Source organism: Bombina bombina, chromosome 5 (assembly GCF_027579735.1).
Source record: "Bombina bombina isolate aBomBom1 chromosome 5, aBomBom1.pri, whole genome shotgun sequence".
Classification (NCBI taxonomy): Eukaryota; Metazoa; Chordata; class Amphibia; order Anura; family Bombinatoridae; genus Bombina; species Bombina bombina.
Genome location: NC_069503.1, coordinates 73,712,688 through 73,732,100, shown reverse-complemented (window position 1 = coordinate 73,732,100; position 19,413 = coordinate 73,712,688). Strand labels below are relative to the sequence as shown.

At 38.3% G+C, this 19,413-nt stretch overlaps 1 protein-coding gene across 1 annotated transcript in view; it reads right to left on the bottom strand.

Moving 5' to 3' along the window:
- Positions 1-18,808, bottom strand: part of LOC128659899 (zinc finger protein 585A-like) — a 491,003-nt gene extending 472,195 nt beyond the window's left edge. Inside the window, exon 1 of the mRNA XM_053713487.1 lies at positions 17,339-18,808. Coding sequence (XP_053569462.1) covers positions 17,339-18,251 — 913 coding nt within the window. The 5' untranslated portion in view covers positions 18,252-18,808. The remainder of the gene's footprint in view (positions 1-17,338) is intronic.
- Positions 18,809-19,413: the final 605 nt, after the last annotated feature.

Here is a 19,413-nt window from a genome sequence, read left to right as displayed (position 1 = left end):
TAGTCTGAGTTTACGATTATGTTCTCCCTTTAACTAACAGTTCTTGAAGTGAATATAATTTGTTCCTGTTTACTACACTCAGAGTAACAAGTTCATATTTGCCTAGTGGCAGTGAACATCCCTTAGGAACACAGTTGAATATTTTTTATAGTAGAATAACTTCTTTTTTTTGCTTTCCCTTCCCTCCCTCCCTCCTGCCCCATAACATGCCTGATACAATCCCACATAGAAAGCTATCCCTCATCACTATCAATGCTAACGGACTTAATGCACCAGAGAAATGTTCCATGGTTATGAGAGACCTTCATCAAATGAAGGGGGGCATAGTATTAGTCCAGGAGACCCATTTCAAAAAAGGGAAGGAACCTAAATAGTTCTATCACCATTATCCAACAGCCTTCTTTTCATCAGGTCCAAGCAAGCAGAACGTTGTGGGAATACTGTTCAGTAAATCGGTTCATTTCCAACCTATCCAAATAGAAAAAGATTCGTAGGGCAGACTCTTAATTTTTACAGGACTTTTGTTTGGGCAACCAGTTACATTAACTAACACATATTTCCCAAATAAACAACAAGGTGCTTTTATGAGAAAAGTGGCCAACCATATCTTGGACTGTAAAAAGGGTATACTTATAATGGGAGGGGACCTTAACGCTCCACTGGACCCTAGCAGACACCTCAGGGGGAAAATCAAACATACCGAAAAAAGATATCAGAACAACAATTAATTAAAAGATTTAACCCTACATGATTCCTGGCATACGTTTAATCCGGTGAAAAGGAATTATACCTTCTGCTTTCATCCCCACCACACTTATTCCCAAATTGATTACTTCCTGTTAGATCATATCGGTCTGATTATGCCCCTGTTACTTGCACACTTAATTGGCCAGAGGCCACAGTGACTCTGTTCATATGGAGAGATTGGATGATTTTCTCCTAGATGACATCAAAATTAGAACTGACACTGAAAAATCTCTTACAGAATATTTTCCATTGAATGCATCACCAGATATAAATGAAATCACTCTATGGAAGGCACATAAGTGTGTGATCAGGGGGACCCTAATTAAAGCTAAATCCAGAATCCAAAAAATACACAGAGAAAAATACAGTTCACTATTGAAAGAGATTGAGATAGTAGAAAACCAACACAACCAAAAACCAGAATATAGCAACACTCACACACTCCTTAGCCCAGGCGCTTAAGCAACATTATGATGAATTTGGAAATAAAGCGGGAAGACTGCTCTCCAGATCTCTCCGCCGCAAACAGCTCAAATCCACAATATACTCACTTCAAGACAGGGAAGGCAATGTTAAAAAAGACAATTGGAGAAGTATTTAAAAAGTACTATGCATCCTTGTATAACATCCAAAAATTAGCCCACACAGCTCCAAAAATTCGGCCACCAACACTTTTCAAGACACCATTGACTATGTCGAGGGATTGGGACTGCCCCATATCTCTACAATAGATTCTAACCTGTTGGACTCTCCCATTAGAGTGGAAGAAGTGACTAAAGTTGTGAAGGATTTACCTGCCGGGAAGAGTCCAGGTCTGGACGGATTTGGTAATAAATAAGTACTTTTCCCATATTCTATCACCATATCTAACACAATTATTTAACTCACTAGAAATCTATGTTGGAAGCCCATATTGCAATACTCCCCAAACCAGGCAAATCTCCTAACAAACCATAAAATTTCAGACCAATCTCATTACTAAATACGGAAATTAAAATTTTTGCCAAAGTATTAGCAGACTGATTAAATATGTTCTTGCCCCAACTGATTTCACCGGACCAAGTGGGTTTTTATTCCTGGCAGGGAAGTCAAAGACAACAACCTCAAAATACTGCAACTTATCTCATTTGCACTCATGGCACACACCCGCATGACACTCACCCCCTTAGTTTTGGTTTCGACGGATGCTGAAAAAGCTTTTGATCGGGTAAACTGGAACTTTCTTAGAATAGTAATGACACAAATGAATATCAGCACCCCCTTCATAAACAAAATATTTGCACTTTACACCCAACCGACAGCAAGGGTAAAAACCAACAGAGTCTTATATGACCCTTTTGACATCAGGAATGGAACCAGACAATGCTGTCCCCTCTCTCCCATCCTATTTGCCATTTCTATAGAGGCCCTAGTACATAAGATCAGACATAATCCACTGATTTCAGGTTTAAAAATTCAAGACAAAGAACACAAACTAGCATAATATGCTGATGATATCCTTATTACTCTTACAAACCTTGAGAAGTCCCTACTGGCTTTACTACTAGAATTTAAAGAATATGGGCAACATTTCAATTTCTTACTTAATCTTTCTAAATCAGAACTGCTAAATATTTCAACACCCCAGTACAACCTAAACATAACCACAACAAACTGCCCACTCTCTATCCAATCAAAGAAACCTAAATATTTAGGTATTCATCTCACTAAGGACCCTCAAACTCTCTTCAAAGCTAAAGTTAACTTCAAAAGCCTAAAAAAATTCTATCACTGCTGAATTATCCAGCTGGAATAATAAGCCCCTGTCCTGGCTGGGAAGAACACAAGTTATTAAGATGAATGTGTTGCCCCGAGTTTTATACCTTTTACAGACGTTACCCATTCCCCTCCCCAGACATTTTATGACGGAATTACAAAATGTTATTGACCAATTCATATGGAAAAAGTCTAAACCTAGACTAGAGAGGAAAACAATGTTTTTGCCAAGAGAGAGAGAGAGAGAGAGGGGGGGGTTGGGGGTACCAAACCTAGCTCAATATAGGCTGGCAATCCTGCTACTGCGTCTAGTGGAATGGTGTTCTAACACGGGCAAAAAACTATGGGTGCAAATTGACGGAGACATCCTACAGACTGAAAATGTGGCTTGCTGAAGTGGACATACCCAAACAAACATACCATCACCCTCAAACATTTTCCCACTTTACTAGAATTCTTTGATACATGGGACAGCCTTATTAATACATCCACACACATATCCACAATATTCAACCCACTGACTCCCAATAGAAACAACTGTGATATCCCTGTAACTTATAGACCATCTGAGCCAATTTCTAAACGACCCATTATGCAATGTTCTTTGATAAATATCACAAATAACGGTAAACATTAAAACTTATAGATAGGGATGTCTTCTCCTCCTGGCTCACATATAACCAGTTGTAACACTTTATCCAGACTCACAAACAAAAAGAAAACCTGACTATACCTCTGACCGCTTTTGAATCCTTATGACCCTCACACTCTCATCCAAGACATACTATCTCACTCATTTACCAGTTACTCACACCCAAGGGGCGAATCAGCATTACCAACATATACATACAAATGGAGCTCTGAATTGGACTTACAAATAACTGAACAAGAGTGGAACAAGATATTTAAAAATCACAAAATCGGCCTCCTTTGCTGTTGAAACTATAAAAATGAACTACAAATTGATTTCTCTTTGGTACCTAACTCCCTCCAGATTGAGGCAGAGCAGAAACCCATGGACAGATGTTGTAACTTTGGGGTGAGGGGGGACCTCCACAAGGCTCAGATCATTGTAGGAAGTCCAAAGAAAATTCCAGCACCTGGGATCAGAGAGGTGTGCAAGCTCCAAGGGTACTGCACAATACCCAAATAAGCATCAATCACAAAAAAGAAGCAGCACCACCAAAATATCTTCAACAGATTTATTCGTGCAAACTGCACAGTATCAAAGCCAGACCAAAAAATAGCAATGTTTCGGACTCAGTCCTTAATCACGCATAGTTAAATACATCTATAAAAAACACCCACCATACATCATACCTGTAGCACACCTGAAATTATGCTTTCTAGTGGTCATTAGCAAAATTACAATAACAAAATATCAATATCAGTCTAACAACATCCAGCTAATAATAAATCAACAAGATTAAACATAATTTTCTTAGAGCACAATACAATTATATTATACAGAATCCCATTAATCATTACAGTTAACATGGTATAACCCCTTAAAAGGCATAGAGACCAATCAAGCTCCCTATTCATCCCCTTAGGGTACATGGTATCTAATTTACTAATCCAAAAGACTTCTCTTATTTTTAACCTCTTGGTTCTATCCCCACCTCATCTCAGATGTCCTACCTGTTCCAATATTTGAAACCTCAACTGAGTTAAATTGTGTCCTGCAGATAAAAAATGGTTGGCAACTGGGGCATCTAATTTTTTTTGTTCTTATACTACTTTTATGTTGAGTTATCCGTTCATGGACTGTGCGGGTGGTCTCCCCAATGTACCCCAATTATTGCAGTTGGAACAACCAAGGCATGGAAAACAACCAGAGTTCTTTTTGCCAATATAACCTTGCACTAAGGCCTTCGAAGGGCCAATATCGGCATGCACCAATACATTTTTCAGATTTCTGCCCCTTTTAAATGCAGGCATAGGTGGCTCTCTGAACTCCAATACATCGGGTTGCAGGTCTGTAATATGTGCCAATGATTGGAAATTATTTTACGTATCCTATTGTTCAATTTCGAATACTGACTGACAAAGATTAATCTATCAGATTTCATTTTCTCTTTACCCTCTTTATGTTCCAATAAATTTCGCCTGGGAATTTGTCTCACATCTTCAATTTCTTTTTTTATTAAGATTGATGGATAACCCCTAACCCTGAAACGGTCACCCATTCCTGTTAATCTTTGCTCTACAGGGCCTGTCTCAGAGACAATCCTTTTTACCCTTAAGAGCTGGCTCCTAGGGAGAGACCTAGAAGGGGGATGCATACTGTTATATTGCAGGAGAGTGTTGCAATCTGTTTCTTTCTTGTGTAAATCCACTACAAGACCCTGGGTACTTTTAAGTACCCTAGTATCAAGAAAAACAACACTCTCCTCACTACATACCAATTTTAATTTAATATGACAGGTAGCGGAGTTAAGATCATTAACAAATTCTTCCAGGGTTCCAATGTCGGCCAACCATACGCCAAAGATGTCATCAATGTATGATGAATCTGAGTCAGGTACAACTCTCTGATGATGAACTGTCCGTGTTACAGAAGGGGCTATCTTTTTGCCCACAGCAGGACTGTGATATATTTGAAATGCATAAAGATCTGTATCGTTTATTTAGATCTGTGAAACTTAAAGGGCCATTATACACCCAAAAAAATATAAGCTACTTAAATAAAGCACCAACAGGAGATACAGTTTGTAATTGACATGTATAAGCAATTTTGCTGCTAAATCACCTAAAAATGATTATAAAGTTTCTAATCCTCTCAGTGAATGAGAATACGAACGTAATCTCCACTAGCTTGAGAGCAAGGCTTTTTCTACACTCCCTGTCTAGTGTACTTTACAGCCAGCCCCCATGCTGGGGCTGTCTGTGTAATAGATAAGGCTGTCACAAATCCCCAGCGTTTCTCCCTGACTGTTTACAGTGGCACGGATCTCACTCCCCCCTCTGTCCTCCCCGGTCAGCTTTCTGTAGAAACGAGAGGAATATTTCACTCACAGCTCTGTGAAACATGATCCTGAGATGTGTGTGAAATATCAGTCAAAAGTAGATTGTTTTTATTCCATTCAAACAGCCAAAATCTGCATAAGCAATTCACTGACGATGTCAGCCTTTGATTAGTTTTGAGAATCATTTGTATCTCACAATTTATGCAATGTTTGCATTTGCATAATGTATACCTCTCTTACAGAAATGTCACTGATATCTTATGTGTATAGCAGATACATTATGGACTTTACTATCCATTAATGCCAATTAATAACAGAATGTTACCAGCAAAGTTTATTCACCCTAAGTAATAGTGGTAGCCAAATGCTGTAGAAGAAAGTTTCCCCTAAGCCAGCCGTTTCATCTGCACTTCGGCAACATCCAGAGCTCCGCCCCCTGCTTTACAGATAATACAATATGAATATTGATGAGGAGGCAGAGGAGTGGGAGTAGCTGCAGGGGGCGGAGCTCTGAATGTTGCTGAGGTGCAGAATGAAACGGCTGGCTTAGGGGAAACTTTCATCTACAGCATTTGGCTACCACTATTACTTAGGGTGAATAAACTTTGCTGGTAACATTCTGTTATTAATTGGCATTAATAGATTGTAAAATCCATCATTTATCTGCTATACACATAAGATATCAGTGACATTTCTGTAAGAGATGTATACATTATGCAAATGCAAACATCGCATAAATTGTGAGATACAAATGATTCTCAAAACTAATCAAAGGCTGACATCGTCAGTGAATTGCTTATGCAGATATTGGCTGTTTGAATGGAATAAAAACAATCTACTTTTGACTGATATTTCACACACAGCTCAGGATCATGTTTCACAGAGCTGTGAGTGAAATATTCCTCTCGTTTCTACAGAAAGCTGACCGGGGAGGACAGAGGGGGGAGTGAGATCCGTGCCACTGTAAACAGTCAGGGAGAAATGCTGTGGATTTGTGACAGCCTTATCTATTACACAGACAGCCCCAGCATGGGGGCTGGCTGTAAAGTACACTAGACAGGGAGTGTAGAAAAAGCCTTGCTCTCAAACTAGTGGAGATTACGTTCGTATTCTCATTCACTGAGAGGATTACAAACTTTATAATCATTTTTAGGAGATTTAGCAGCAAAATTGCTAATACATGTCAATTACAAACTTTATCTTCTGTTGGTGCTTTATTTAAGTAGCCTATATTTTTTGGGTGTATAATGGCACTTTAAAAGTTTTTTTGCTAGCATACCTGATTGTGATGTTAAGTGTCATACCTCAACTGCGTACATGAAGGAACAAGGGATAAATCTGAAAGCATTGGGATTATCAAAAAGAGTGCATTTACACCAACACATGTAAATGCGGGGGTACAAACCTTTATCAAATTGGTGGAGAGGAATGTGATGGAATTGTGTAAACATAATCGTATACAGAATTACAGTAATGGTGATGGGGTACTTTAACCATTAATGAAAGAAAGGCCCTTGCTAAACTTAGAAGGAATAAACAACTAATTATTAAGGGGGCAGATAAGGGCGGAGCCACTGTGCTCTTGGATAAACAGTATTATGTTAATGAGATCTACACCCAATTATCTGATAGTGAAGTTTATCAGAAATTAGCATATAATCCTTTTTTCAAAATAAAGAAGGAAATTCAGTTTTTTGTACAGACAGAAGCTAAACTTGGCATCATTGATAATGATACTACACAGTTTCTAATAAATACAGAGGACATCACCCCTGTCCTTTACACCCTCCCTAAGGTCCATAAAAGTGTTACTGCCCCACCTGGATGCCCGGTTGTGGCAGGAATGGGGTCTTTATTATATAAGGTATCTATATACTTAGGGTATTGAGAACATGGGGGGTAGTTATCAACGAGTCAACTTTCCTGCCTTCGCCGGCCCAATACGCGCGCCTAAGCTCGCCTACCATCGCCGCCGCGGACCTGAAAAAATTCGCCTAAGTTATCAATAAATCTGTCAAAAAGCCGCGCACCAAGTACGGGGCGATGAGCAGCGGACTGTGATAGTTATCACTCATCCGATCTCGCTGCTCTTCGGCTTTTTTACAGCTTTATTGCTAGTCTGTCACTAAGCACCCACACTAACTACACTGTTCTACCCCCTATACCAGCGCCCCCGGAGCCCCCCGCAACTCAATAAAGTTACTAACCCCTAAACCGCCGCTCCTAGACCCCGCCGCAACTCTTATAAATGTATTAACCCCTAAACCGCCGCTCCCGGACACCGCCGCAACCTACATTATACCTAGTAACCCCTATCCTGCCCCCCCATACCGCCGCTCTCTATAATAAAGTTATTAACCCCTATCCTGCTGATCCCGCACCTCGCTGCAACGAAATAAATAGTTTAACCCCTAAACCGCCGCTCCCGGAACCCTGCCGCAACCTATATTAAATTTATTAACCCCTAATCTGCCCCCCCTACACCATCGCCACCTATAATACATTTATTAACCCCTATCCTGCCCCCCACTACACCGCTGCCACTGTAATAAATTTATTAACCCCTAAACCTAAGTCTAACACTAACCCTAACACCCCCCTAAATTAAATATTAATTAAATAAATCTAAATAATATTTCTATTATTAACTAAATTAATCCTATTTAAAACTAAATACTTACCTTTAAAATAAACCCTAATATAGCTACAATATAATTATTCCTTCAATTCCGATTGGCTTTTATTTCCGATTGGATTCTATCAGCCAATCGGAATTAAGGTAGGAAAAATCTGATTGGCTGATTGAATCAGCCAATCAGATTGAGCTCGCATTCTATTGGCTGATCGGATCAGCCAATAGAATGCGAGCTCAATCTGATTGGCTGATTGGATCAGCCAATCGGATTGAACTTCAATCTGATTGGCTGACTCAATCAGCCAATCAGATTTTTCCTACCTTAATTCCGATTGGCTGATAGAATCCTATCAGCCAATCGGAATTGAGGGGACGCCATCTTGGATGACGTCCCTTAAAGGAACCTTCATTCGTCGGTAGTCCGTCGGGAAAGAAGGATGTTCCGCGTCGGCGGGATGAAGATTGAAGACCCCGCTTGGAAGATGACATCGCCCGAATAGAAGACTTCTTCAGCGCCGCTTGGAAGATGACATCGCCCGGATGGAAGACTTCTTCAGCGCCGCCTGGAGGATCACTTCATCGGATGGAAGATTTCTTCAGCGCCCCTTGGAGGATCACTTCTGCCGCTCCGGATCTCCTCTTCAGTTCCATCGGTGGCTCGGCTGAGTGAAGACGACTAAAGGTAGGATGATCTTCAGGGAATTAGTGTTAGGTTATTTTAAGGGGGGTTTGGGTTAGATTAGGGGTATGTGGGTGGTGGGTTTTAATGTTGCGGGGGTGTGTATTTTTCTTTTACAGGCAAAAGAGCAGTTTTCTTTGGGGCATGCCCCACAAAAGGCCCTTTTAAGGGCTGGTAAGGTAAAAGAGCTTTGAACTTTTTTAATGTAGAATAGGGTAGGGAATTTTTTTTATTTTGGGGGGCTTTGTTATTTTATTAGGGGGCTTAGATTAGGTGTAATTATCTTAAAATTGTTGTAATATTTTTTAAATGTTTGTAACCTATTTTTTTATTTTTTGTAACTTAGCTTTTTTATTTTTTGTACTTTAGTTAGTTTATGTAATTGTATTTAATTGTAGTTATTTGTATTTAATTTATTTAATGATAGTGTAGTGTTAGGTTTAATTGTAACTTAGGTTAAGATTTATTTTACAGGTAATTTTGTATTTCTTTTAGCTAGGTAGTTATTAAATAGTTAACTATTTAATAACTATTCTAACTAGCTTAAATAAATACAAAGTTACCTGTAAAATAAATATAAATCCTAAAATAGCTACAATGTAATTATTAATTACATTGTAGCTATCTTAGGGTTTATTTTACAGGTAAGTATTTAGTTTTAAATAGGAATAATTTATTTAAGTATAGTGTAGTGTTAGGTGTAATTGTAACTTAGGTTAGTTTTTATTTTACAGGTAAATTTCTCTTTATTTTAGCTAGGTAGCTATTAAATAGTTAATAACTATTTAATAGCTATTGTACCTAGTTAAAATAAATTGAAAGTTACCTATAAAATAAAAATAAATCCTAAGATAGCTACAATAAAATTATTATTTATATTGTAGCTATATTAGGGTTTATTTTAAAGGTAAGTATTACATTTTAAATAGGATTAATTTAGTTAATAATAGAAATATTATTTAGATTTATTTAATTAATATTTAAGTTAGGGGGGTGTTAGGGTTAGTGTTAGACTTAGGTTTAGGGGTTAATAACTTTATTACAGTGGTGGCGGTGTAGTGGGGGGCAGATTAGGGGTTAATAAATTTAATATAGGTTGTGGCAGGGTCCGGGAGCAGCGGTTTAGGGGTTAAACTATTTATTTAGTTGCGGCGAGGTGCAGGATCAGCAGGATAGAGGGCGGCGGTATAGGGGGGGCAGGATAGGGGTTACTAGGTATAATGTAGGTGGCGGCAGGGGCAGGGAGCGGCGGTTTAGGGGTTAATATGTATAGAGTAGTATAAGAACAAAAAAAATAGATGCCCCAGTTGCCAACCATTTTTTATCTGCAGGACACAATTTAACTCAGTTGAGGTTTCAAATATTGGAACAGGTAGGACATCTGAGACGAGGTGGGGATAGAACCAAGAGGTTAAAAATAAGAGAAGTCTTTTGGATTAGTAAATTAGATACCATGTACCCTAAGGGGATGAATAGGGAGCTTGATTGGTCTCTATGCCTTTAAGGGGTTATACCATGTTAACTGTAATGATTAATGGTATTCTGTATCATATAATTGTATTGTGCTCTAAGAAAATTATGTTTAATCTTGTTGATTTATTATTAGCTGGATGTTGTTAGACTGATATTGATATTTTGTTATTGTAATTTTGCTAATGACCACTAAATAGCATCATTTCAGGTGTGCTACAGGTATGATGTATGGTGGGTGTGATTTATAGGTGTATTTAAGCTGTATTAACTTTGGGTGTAACTATGCATGATTCCGAAACATTGCTATTTTTTGGTCTGGCTTTGATACTCTGCAGTTTGCACGAATAAATATGTTAAAGATATTTTGGTGGTGCTGCTTCTTTTTTGTGATTGAGGTTTAGATCATAATGGAGCCCAATCAGCTAAAACATTAAACAAAAGGCTATAACATAGCATTATTCCCAACACATAACCAATACCCAATAGCTTTTCCTATCCCTTACTTCACCACTAAAGTTTTTCCTCCCCCCTTTTTTTCCCCACTGGACGATAACGTTCTATTTAATCTTAAAGACCTACTGTGTAGTTATTCTAATAACCTGGTTAATTTCATGTTTATTTTATAACATGTTACTGTAATCGCTTCAATCTGACGCTATGAACCTTTTTTTATAACTTAATGTTTCAAGTTATGTTCTATAGATTTGAATGTTAACTGTCCACCCATCTTAAACTATGGACATTCTATTGTTATTATTTTTGGTGGCCAAAAGACACTAATCTAAGCTGTAACTTTCTGGACTAATGTTTGTGTTTATGTTATATTCTGCAAACTATTCTTTTCATTTACATTTTAATAAAGCTCTTTGAAAAATAATTTAAAAAAAATATGGAAAATTGTAAGTGAGAGTTGTCAGCCCAGCACTCTGGAGAGCCAGAAGGAAAAAACAACTCCAGTATCTTTGAATGTTGGGGAAGTACCATTAGGTAGTGCAGAAAGTCTGAGTCTGGGAAGGAGCACTTACCACACATATTGGAAAAGTCTTTTCTCCACTTTCTTAATATACCACTTGCTTAATCTATTAGGGGTGATGTAATTCTGTTATATTATCCTAATCTGGGATTCTCTAAAGTCTGCTGCTAAAGTCACGGTCCAGGTTAGTCTTAGACTATTATATATAGTGTCTTTAGAATTAACTCTACTGGAGCGCTTGTTCCCTAATATTTTGCTGTGAGTTAGGGAGTTTAGATTGTATTAGTAGTTTATATAGTGGAGATATAGCATAGTTATGTGAATGAAACATGATATATACGGGCCCCAGCAGAGTGAGGTCCCAAAATGAGTCACAACTACGCAAGACTTAGTTAATGTAGTGATGTAACGGAAGTAAGCGAATCTTTGATTTGGGGGGATAGAGTAGGTTCGAAAGATAATATCAAAGGGCATTACTGACTTTGTACAATTGTTTAACATTTTACTCAAGTTGTCTACCCCCAGGTGTTTCCAGCAAGCAAAGATAGGGTATAAGGTGCCTGGAGGGAATCTCGGGTTCCCGCATACAGGTAGGTAGGGGGAGTGGGAAGGGTCAACGTTTAAGTGTTTAGCAACCATTTGCCATGTTAACAGTATGTCTTTGAACATTGGATGCGTCATCAAAGGAGGTGGTGTTTCAGTGGCTGTAGCATGTGTAAAAAGGGCAGCGATATCTGTGAAAGTAATGCTTCCTCTAGATGTGAGAGAAGTGTTGAGTGCCCAATTTCCAGTCTAGTGCAAATTTTGTCAAGGATGCCTTGTTGTAATATAGAATATTTGGCAGTCCCAGTCCCCCCTTAGAGTATGGCAGGTTCAGCTTACTAAGGCTAATTCTTGGCTTACTTCCTTCCATAAAAAGTTTTGAAAGGTACGATTGAGAGCTGTCAAGTCCCCCTGTCTGAGTCTGAGTGAGAGCATATGCATTGGGTATAACATTTTAGGGAGCACTATCATTTTGATTATATGTACTCTTCCCATGAGAGAGATGGGTAGGTTTTGCCATGTAATTAAGTCAGCCTTGACCTTTTGAAAAACCAGGGTGAAATTGTGGCCATACTATTTATGCGGGTTAGCCAATATATATATGCCTAAATAAGAGTAGGGGGACAGCCCTTCTCTTGCTACAAGATTAAGCCATAGTATTTCTGATTTATCAATGTTTATTTTGTATCCGGAGAATTCGCTGAACATTCGAATTGCATCATGAATTTTAGGAACATATCTCTTAGGGTTGGAGATAAAGATGAGCATATCGTCCGCATATAAGGCAAGTTTAAATAAAAGTTAAATAAAAGTGGGGATAATGGGCAGCCCTGCCTCTTTGGAGGTGTACAGGAGGAGAATAGAGATTGTTAACCAAGAGATATGTAATTGGGTTAGAGTACATATTTTTGATAAGCTCAATAAAAGCAACTTTCTATTCTGAAGTACCCCATAGTATGAAATAAGTGTCCCCATTCCACCCTGTTGAAGGCTTATTCTGCATCCAATGACAACAGGAAGGCCTCCAGTAGATCAGCATTTGTCTCTCCATTTTTGGACATCCAGTAATGGGTCACCGCTTGAAGAACACGTCGGATATTAGTAACCAAGGAACGGCCGGCTGTAAAGCCAGTTTGGTCAGTGTGTAGTAAACCCAGTAAGACATGTTTGAGTCGATTGGCTAGAAGTTTAATCAGCAACTTATACTCTACTTTGAGTAGAGAAATAGGTCTGTAAGAATCCAGTAAAGTAGGATCTCTACCCGTTTTATGTATAACAGTGATATTAGCTGCTGAAAAGGTTGTGGAAGGCTGCTGTTTGTGTGTGAAGTAAAGTTTGAACACTAGAGTGAGGACAGGGGAAACCTGACTATTACGCATGCGGTAGAACTCCACAGGGAGTCATCTTGTCCAGGGGCTTTCTCGAGAGTAAGTGTTTTAGCTGTTAGCTGCCCTTCAGTTTGTGTGATCAGGGCATTTAAACTGTCAATTTGATCTTTGGGCAATTTGGGGAGGGTGACGTGATTCCAGAATCTAGTCTGAACGTCAGTATTATTTGGTTGTGAAGTATATAAGGCAGAATAGTAGTTTGCGAAATCAGCCACTATGTCATTTGCATTATGAATTAGGGAGTTATCTTTTTGAAGAACTAGGATACTATGGTTAGATTGTTTAATTTTGATCAAAGAAGCCAAGAACCTACCCATTCGGTTACCATGCCTCAAAAATGTACACCGTCTCTTACCCTCTTGAAATGCAGTATTTTGGAGCAGAAAAGTATCTTTCTTTTTTGGCCTGAAAGTTTGTGAGCCTGTGGGTTTGACAATAAGTTAAGTAAGCTTGAGTTAGTGTGTCATTAAAGAATTTTTCTTTACTACTATGTAAATATTTTTTTGTGTGAGATAGGTGATGATGTCACCTCTTAGAACGGTCTTAGCTGTTTCCCAAAAGATTTCTGGGGTTGTGAGATGCAGGGAATTATTAGATGTGAAATCATCCCATTGTCTTGTGAGATACATATGAAAGTCGGGGGACGTTAGTAAATGTGACCGGACACCATTGCTGGTTGCACACAGTGAGTAGGACCACTGTTTAGTTCCAGTCTGCTCCATTAGCACCGTTGGGTGCTACACCTTTGAGTATAACCCGATATTCGGCACCTTTTTCCATTTGTTGTGGTGGTACTAGGTCATGGTGGCGCCTCTGTGTTTTCTCTGCAGATCACGTTACTTCAGGATTTGACCGTCCTTTGACAGAGAGCTGCCCCATTTTGGATCATATGGACTATATGTTTAGTTGATTTATGGTTTTTATCACTGATATTATTATTGTTTTTATATGTTAGCGTTTAGGAAGCACCCCCTATGGGTTTGGGCTTACGTATGTAAACATAATCTCTCATATTTATCAGGATATTAATTAGCACTTGTTTTATTTAAATTCCTTTGAAATCACTATAATTCCAATTGGTTGTTCATTTTATCACATTCTAAACACACATTATTACTTCCTTGTATCACAAGGGTTATACTCACATTATTTTTTACTCACTGAGTACTACACACACACTTTCTGACATTCTCATTGCCTATTAGGCCATTTAGGTGGCGCATTGCCCATTGTCTCTTGTTTAAGGGAGACTATCACTCTTTGCAACTTCTAGTCAGTCCCTGCCAGAAGTCTAAATTGCGGTGATTAGGACCGTATACATTGCACAGAGTATACCATCTTTCCTGCCACTTGAATTTCACAATAACAAACCTACACTCTGGGTCAATGATTGGAGTCTATTTGGTACGGTAAGTTTTTACAGAAGAGTATTGTCACCCCTCTACTGGAGTTATTATAAGGGGCTGAGACCATTTCTGCTATCCAGTTAGTCTTAAATTTGGTATGTTCATTAAGGTAGGTCTCTTGCAAGCAAATAATGTCTGCATTAGTTTTTTTAAGGTAAGTTAAAACATTTTTTCTTTTGATAGGGTAGTTAATCCCTCCTATATTCTAGGACAACATTTTAATTGTCATCTAAAGAGGCTTGGTGATGAACAATGAGGTGGCCAATATGGAAGTGTCAAATAGTAAATTGAGGTTAGTCTCCAGTAGAGGTGAGCAAACATAGGAGCAGTGCATAGTAACCCAGCATGTCTCACAGTATCAACACAATATAACTATATAACAATAAACGGTAAACTAACTAAAAATCTTAGCATATAAAATTTAACATTCAACCTTATTGGGTACTAAGCCATATTGGGTCCTCAAAAGGAGTAAAGTCCCTGGACCAGTCCCCCTCGAGGGGGGGGGGCTGTGGTGGTTTGAGCAGGCATTGAGAGTCATTTAGTAGAATCCTGCTGTGGGGAAAAGAGTGGTTGAGAAGATTCCTTGTTCATATCTAAGAAGGCCTGTGCATCCTGAGGAAAGTCAAAGAATCTGGGTCCTCTCAAGGAGTGTAGGCGTAGACGTGCTGGGTAGAGCAGAGTAGCTTGGCGGTTTTCCTGATGGAGGAGTGTTCACAGGAGAGCAAACTCTTTCCTACACTTCATGACATCCGAGGAGTAATATTGAAACAGATAAAGTATTTTATCGTCGTATAGGAGCATTTACTATAAGCCCTCAGGAGCTGTATTTTAGATTGGAAATTCAAATACTTGATCATCACACCCCTTGGAGGGGCATTTTTATCAGCGGGAGATCTGTCGTTGCCAACTCTATGCGCTCTTTCCACTTTTATAGGTATGTGTTTAGCTGGAACTTTAAGTAGATTCGGCAAAGAGTGTTCTGCAAAATATAGTAGTTCAGATGGGCGGACAGATTCAGGCAAACCCACAAGTCTGACATTATTCCTGCGGGAGCGATTTTCCAAGTCATCAACTTTTTGATGAAGGGAGATGTTTTGCTGTATTATATCCTTTATTTGTGTGGTAGAGGTGTTATAACCATCTTTAAGGTCTGAGATACATTGTTCCGCTGTGGTTAGTCTTGAGTTAAATTGTTTAACTTCTGTTGTGAGGGTATCCATGCCTTTTTGCAAGTTATCAAGTTTGGCAAGAAGTAGAGAATTCAGCTGTTGTTCAGTAGTAAGTGCAGGAGCATCCGTAGATGCAGCCGTAATTGCTGATGATGGCGATGTAGGTGCAGGGTCAGAGGCCCCTTTATTCTTTCTTTCTTGGGTTTTTGCCCTATGTGATATTTTCTGTGATGTAAGGAATCTGTCCAAGAACAGGAAGTGCATCAAGATATATTAATGTGAAATAACAGGTGCCAAGTAACTATGAGATAATCGCTTGGTGTTTAACATTTTCACAATATATTTGTGTGATCAATAAAAGTGCAATAACTGTAAGCAAAGATAAGAAAGAATTGTCTGGCATTCAGTAAAAATAGTCACTCTCTGCAGGCTAGAAGACAAGTCAATATCCGGGTACAAAAGCGTACAAAAGGGCCATATCTTAATGAACAATGCAACCTTAACTGATTGAACAGTAAACAGACTTTTTGGAAATGTCGCAGCATCACAATTGTATAGATCCTTTAGTATATGCAGTTGGATATAAGTAGTGACGATATTGAGGAGCAGATGGTAAAATTAAGGCCGAGCCGGTTCTTATGTCTGATAGAACGGTTTGTGTTGCAGCACTTCTATTAGGCCTCAGCTATGTCTTGCAAAGTCACTTGTTTGCGAACACTCCCTCTTGTTAGCGTTCAGCGCATTATCTGTAGTAGCAACTCATTCGCTATCCGGTTAAGCACTGTGGAGAAGTCGGACCAGCCGTCTTGGATGTTACCCATATGGCAATGAGTAGCCGGTGCCTGTTGGAGACTAATGGCGCTTCCGATGTGAGGTATTAGATGGATTACCTCTCTGAGGAGAGTACTGTAGCTCTATAGTACTTCCAGGCTATGTTGGGATAGCCAAGGTCACTCAGAGGGCCGATATGACGGATTGCCACGGTGAAGATCTCAGGAGCTCTTCTTCACACCGCCATACTCAGTGCCCACCCACGGGAAGTCCTGGTGTTTTTGTTTATATAATTTTCTAGCACTCTTTTCATATAAAGACTCCTTTATTCTGTAAATGTAATTATTTTCTCCCCTATGTAAATCAAATGTACAACTCCTAACACTGGCATATTAATTAACAACCCTGGAGGTACTTTGGTGTTGAATGGTTGTGTAAACTGGTCAGTATGAGGACAGATTTGTATATTCCTGTGTGGTGTTTAGATTCTATCACATTGATATGAGAGAAACTGAGGTGCACATATATAGAGGAACAAAAGACAGCAGGAGAGCACTTCCAATCTGGGGCTTTTATAACTGGGATCCAGAAAGTATTATTTACAATATCATCCTTTATGATGCTTTTATTTAGAGAGTTTGTCCTCTTTCTGATAATTGTAAAAATATTTGTACACTGTGTTTATAAAGTTTATTTGTGTGTAAATATTTGGTGTTTTGTGATACCTGATTTCAATAAAAACCTTTTTTCCACTTTCTAAACATGTGAAAGGCTTCTTCCCTTGTGAATCTTTTTATGAGTTTTCAGATTACTCTTTTCTGTAAAACATTTTCCACACTCTGTACATGTGAAAGGCTTTTCTCCTGTGTGACTCCTTTCATGAGTTTTCAGACTACTCTTTTCTGAAAAACATTTTCCACACTCTGTACATATGAAAGGCTTTTCTCCTGTGTGGCTCCTTACATGAGTTTTCAGATTATCCATTCGTGTAAAACATTTTCCACACTCTGTACATGTGAAAGGCTTTTCTCCTGTGTGACTCCTTTCATGAGTTTTCAGACTACTCTTTTCTGAAAAACGTTTTCCACACTCTGTACATGTGAAAGGCTTTTCTCCTGTGTGACTCCTTTCATGAGTTTTCAGACTACTCTTTTCTGTAAAACTTTTTCCACACTTTGTACATGTGAACGGCTTTTCTCCGGTGTGACTCCTTTCATGAGTTTTAAGATTATCCATTTGTGTAAAACATTTTCCACACTCTGTACAATGGAAAGGCTTTTCTCCGGTGTGAATCATTTCATGAGTTTTCAGACGAAACATTTGTGTAAAACTTTTTCCACACTCTGTACATGTGAACGGCTTTTCTCCTGTGTGACTTCTTTCATGAGTTTTCAGATTATCCATTCGTGTAAAACATTTTCCACACTCTGTACATGTGAAAGGCTTTTCTCCGGTGTGAATCATTTCATGAGTTTTCAGATGAACCGTTTGTGTAAAACTTTTTCCACACTCTGTACATGTGAACGGCTTTTCTCCTGTGTGACTTCTTTCATGAGTTTTCAGATTATCCATTCGTGTAAAACATTTTCCACACTCTGTACATGTGAAAGGCTTTTCTCCGGTGTGAATCATTTCATGAGTTTTCAGATGAACCATTTGTGTAAAACTTTTTCCACACTCTGTACATGTTAACGGCTTTTCTCCTGTGTGACTCCTTTCATGATATTTCTGACTATTCATTTGTGTAAAACTTTTTCCACACTCTGTACATGTGAACGGCTTTTCCCCTGTGTGAATCCTTTCATGAGTTTTCAGATAATTAATTTGTGCAAAACATTTGCTGCACTCAGTACATGTGTGTGGTTTCTCACCTGTGTGGTGTTCTAGTAAAAGAGACTTCTATCTGTAGAGGAGACTTCTATCTGAAGCTTTTTTCATATTCTGTACATTTGAATAGTTTCTCATTTGTATGAATCATTTGGCTAGACTGTAGACTTTTCCCTTCTTTAAAATGTTTTGAAAACTCAGTAAATGTGTGTGGTTTATCCTCAGGGATAATAATTTCAATAGATAAGTCATAAATCTTGTCCTCTTGTTTCATGACTAAATTAGTCTCTGTACATAATGATTGCTGCACAGTTCCTGCCAATTCACCATCATCTTTTAATATCTTCTTTTAATATCTTTTGTGATATCCCCAATGTTTGTGAATAGTCAATAGTGTCTAAGACTTTTGGAGTTTGTGGTATCATTCTGATGCATCCTGTAGTGAAGGATAGATTTGAACTATTGACTTGTTTGTCTACATAAAAAGAAATGGAATAAAGAAAAATAAGAATGTTTATTAATTTATAATCTAATCCATCAATAAAAACATCTTTTTATACCCAAAAATGTCTTCCATTTTGTATTTTTAAATTTATTTACCTGTAAATCACAAATTAAAAAAGGATGACATAGAATGTAAACATTACTACATCATAGTAAACTAAATTCCTGAGTTGTGGGTGTTCCATACATGAGAACAAGGAAGGCATAAGTGCAGTTATGGATGTTCCAATCTATTTAAGTTGGCCATATTACAACTTTACAAATATATTGGTCTTTGTTTTTATCATTTATATGAAACAATATTTTCTCCTAAAAGAAATGTTAAAAATCAGTTGCTTAAATATAAGTTAAATTGGATACTGCAGTATTCGTATTGTACTTCCTAATAATTCTCACTGTCAGACATTTTGTCATGTGCTCCACCCCCAGTCCTTTAACTTCTCTTGGTTAATACGGAGTTGTGTTAAATCACACTGCAAGGGGTTGTGGGAGAGATAGGCACTAAAATGTTAATTTCAATTGTTTTCTTGGATGGAGTAAAGAAAATAAAGAATTTGTGTTTACATAGAGT